Genomic DNA, 3,961 nt, shown 5'->3' with positions numbered 1-3,961 from the left:
TGGTGGCTTATCACGTCTCTGCAGCTGTCCAGAAACAGACCACACTGGTAAACATTCTCTCCACCTGCTGTAACATGCATAACTTCTCCCCTCAACTCAGAAAACATGAGCAGTGACCCTGCTCTTTATCAAGTGCTGTGGTAAAACAACTTCCCTAGAAGGTCGGAGATACCTCATCCTAGGACACAGGCAAGAAATCAAAACACACATGGCTAATAAATAATAAAGTCATATCACTTGACAGTCTCAAAACACTTTATACTATAAACTCATTTTCATTTTGTTGTTTTTGCTCACAGAACGAACACTCATTTCTATTATCTCTCTTTTAGCGTATTTGAAAAGGAAAGAAAAATAAAACATCAATTCTTTCATTCTTTCATTCAATCTCTATAAGGAAAGAAACCAAGCTTTGCCTTAGCTGGCTTGGGTTTCAGTCACTTTAGCCAACTTCCCCTTAAAGGTCAACTGACAGGTCCTTTGAAACAATTTTTTTATAAGAAATGAAGGTAATAAGACTGCATGCCAAAAGATTCCAAAGAATCATTATCCTCATACTAGGTAACAAACCTGACTAGATAAATAGACAAAATCATACTAGAATAAAAGTTAAGCAAAATAATCAGGTTCAAAATTTACAAAAGATTATAGTAATCTTGTACATCATTAGTAACACCCAGCTGAAAAACATACTGAAAAAGAGACTACAGTCGCAATAAAAACAAAATGTGTAACACATACAGGAATACTTAGGAATAAATTTGACAGCAGATATATGGGAACTTTACAGTGAAAATCACAGAAACTTTTGAAAAGGCACAGAATTTTTTTTTTTGCTGGGGAGTTGAATGGGAGTGGAGACCTGACACACACAAAAAGGATATATCTAACCCTAACCAATACTAGACTCTACCAAAGAGCAACAACATTTAAAACATGAGGAAAATGGAAAAATGTATCTGTGGAACAAAATGGAGTTCATATGTACATACATACGTGTGTGTGTGTGTGTGTATACACACACACAAACTTAATAACTGGCAACATAAGCTTTCTTAAACAAAGGGAAAGAGAAGAATTATTTAACAAAAGGTACAGTGATAACTAGGTAGCCGTTTAGGGGAAAAAAAATTAAATTCACCCTTGCATCAGAATAAAACTGATATTGATGAAAGTGTTAACTATTTTTAAAAATCAAATTATAAGAAAACCAGCAGAATATCAAAAAGAAGATTCATCAGGTCTTGGAGAAATTATAAATGTCTCAGCTTTGGGGTAAAAAAGAAAAAAAAACACGAAAGACTGACATTCTGATATATTTAAGTGTAAAACTTCTATAGGCTAAAAACAGTAAAGTAAAAAGGACCGGGGAAAATACTTGCATCAAAGATGATAGATGAGACCCTAGTATCTATGACCCACAGGATTCCAGATTTATGAGAAAAACATCAAGACCCCAATAATAAATGGGCAAAGACTAGGTACAGATGATCTCACAGGTGAAACAAACACCTGGAAAAAATATTTATTGGGGTCAACAATTAATAAAATAAAATAAAATAAAATAAAATAAAATAAAATAAAACAAAACAATAAAACTTTGGAATACAATCATATGCCCAACTAAAATAATAGATTTTTAAATTTTCACATGAAACTGGCTTAATCATTCTTTGCTGGTGCCACCGTATCTTGGTACAATTTTACAAACCATAACCTTTGATCCAATAATGCCAATCTTGAGCATTTATCCTAAGGAAGTAATTTAAAAAGGCGTATGTGTGGTATGTGATATATCTCAAAAGCTGTTACCCAAAAATGCTTTATTTGTTTCATTGTTATCTATAATAGCAAAAATCTGGACACACATGAAAGTTTAATATTAGAGGAATGTTTTTAATCTCATTACGGTAAACTTTACAAACATTTATTATGCACCTATTCTGTTAGGATCAGTAAAACAGCAACTGAGAGGGGGTAAGAAGTATGCAAGTGAAAAGTAATTTTAAATAATGAATAGTTGTCTAAAGATGGTGGTATTATATAGCGTTTTACATTTTAAAAAACTTTCTTTAATGTTGTTATACTGTTTTAGAATTACCTTTTTTAAAACCCAAACTGGAGGAGTTTTAGGTGCAATCTAAAAGCTTTTACTCACCCAATTCTTTTTTTTTTTTTTCCCTTCCTATTGAACAGCTCAAATGGTTCAAGAAAGTCTTCCATTCCCAGGTCTTTGATCCTACCCAAAACAGGCCAAACTGCAATACCACGCTTTGTATACCGCCTAGACCTAATCCAGTCCCCTGCCATAACCAGGCACCCTTTTTTGAGTCATTCTGCCTGAATCAAGTTAAACTATGGTTGACGCTTGGACCAGGAGCCGCCTTTTCAGGCTGAGCCCTTTTCTCCATATTCGATTTTATCTGAGCCCTGCAGCCTAACAACCTTCAGAAGCGGGTGAGAGGATGAATGTCCACAAAAACGTTCTGATAGACCACACAGTGGACATGGGTCCTACACCTGGACCGGAGGAGGCGTCTGAAGCCTCAGACCAGCCTGGCTCCTGGGTGGGGGGGCTGAGGCACCGGGCCAGTCACCGTCTGTGAGGGAAGACACAATTACAAGCTGAAGGCAGTGCTTAAGATGGCTAATTGTGAGAAGCCGCCCAAGGAGGGTACCGACTGAGGGATGCTCATGGGAGGCTTCCTCGGAGGGAGGCCTCCGACAGGAGAGGGGCGCTCGGGGAAGGGTCCCCGCCGAGGCCGGGCCTCGGCATTCGGGGGTGCGACACAACCCCGGGCCGACCAGGCCGCGGCGCCCCGCCCTTTCCCGGGACGCGGGCCGGCCGGGGGCGGGGAGCGGGCGGGTGAGCGGGCGCTTACAGGTCGGTGCCGAGCCGCGTGAAGCCGGAGTTGAGCGAGGCCCGGGCTATCCGGCGCCAGAGCAGGTCGCAGCTGGTGAAGCGCCGCAGCCAGCGGCACACCTGCGCCAGGCGGCCGAGGGCCCGCATGTCCAGGTAGGAGCAGATCAGCAGCAGCAGCTCCTCCGGCAGGGGCAAGAGCGCCGGCCCCGCAGCGGGGCGGCCGGCCGGCTCCCGGGCCGCCGCCTCCTCCTCCTCCTCCTCCTCCTCCTCCTCCTCGGCCGCCGCCGCCATAGCCACCCCCGCCGCCCCAGCCCCTGCGATGCAGCCCCAAGCCTGACTCCCTCGTCCCTGCGCTCTCCCCGGCCTCGCGTCCTCCCGCCGCCCAGGCCTGACCCTCCATTCCGCCTTCTTCCCATCACCTCTTCCTCTGGCCTCCTTCCCCTCCCCTGCGCTCCCCTCATCTCCCCTCACGAACCCTCTCGCCCCTTCCTCCACGCTTCCACCTCCCTCTCCTTCCTCCCCCGGGCCTGCCCTGGCTCCAGCCTCGGCCCCCAGCCCCGCTGTCTCCTTCGCTTTCTGCAGCCCCGGCTTCCCTTCCGCCCCGCTTCCTCTTCCGCCCTTCCCTGCTCCTGCTTTTCCCTTCCCCTTCCTTCGCTTCCCCCTCGCAACCCTCCCTTCCTGCAGTTTCCTTGCCTCCCCGCCCTCGCCCTCGCCCGGCCCGCCGTTCCCGGGCGGCCCCGGGTGGCCCTGGCTGCCCATGAGCGGCCGCGGGCCCGGCCCGAAGCAGAGCCGAGCCGCCGCCGCAGCCGCCCCAGGAGGAGGCGACACCATGTCGGACCGGGTCACATGGGGCGGCGCGGGCCGAAACCTGGGCCCGCCCCTCACACCCGCGGCCGTGGAGCCGCTGCGGGGTGCGGGCCAGGGCGCAGACCCCCTCCCCCATCCGCAGGGCCGCCGGGATCACCAGGTGGAAGCACATGCATTCACTCGTCTGGCATGTGAGGCCGACTGCGGCCCGCGAAGGCCCCAAGAAGAGCTTCCGCCTTCCACGAATCTACCTAGTTAGGTGCCTCTGCCTTCAAGAAGCATCCACTTGGG

General features: G+C 48.0%; 1 protein-coding gene across 6 annotated transcripts in view; it reads right to left on the bottom strand.

Annotated features, from left to right (window-relative positions):
* The window catches only part of FBXW4 (F-box and WD repeat domain containing 4), an 80,864-nt gene extending 77,227 nt beyond the window's left edge, over window positions 1-3,637 (bottom strand). For all 6 annotated transcript variants that reach the window (XR_005833130.1, XM_040623840.1, XM_040623842.1 and 3 more), the window contains exon 1: window positions 2,883-3,637. Coding sequence is in view for 5 of the 6 variants with exons in the window: in XM_040623840.1 (XP_040479774.1) it covers window positions 2,883-3,622 (740 nt within the window). In the remaining variant the exon portion in view is untranslated. The remainder of the gene's footprint in view (window positions 1-2,882) is intronic.
* Window positions 3,638-3,961: the final 324 nt, after the last annotated feature.

Source organism: Ursus maritimus, unplaced genomic scaffold, assembly GCF_017311325.1.
Source record: "Ursus maritimus isolate PB19 unplaced genomic scaffold, ASM1731132v1 scaffold_7, whole genome shotgun sequence".
In the NCBI taxonomy this organism is placed as follows: Eukaryota; Metazoa; Chordata; class Mammalia; order Carnivora; family Ursidae; genus Ursus; species Ursus maritimus.
This window is presented reverse-complemented; position numbering and strand designations above follow the sequence as displayed.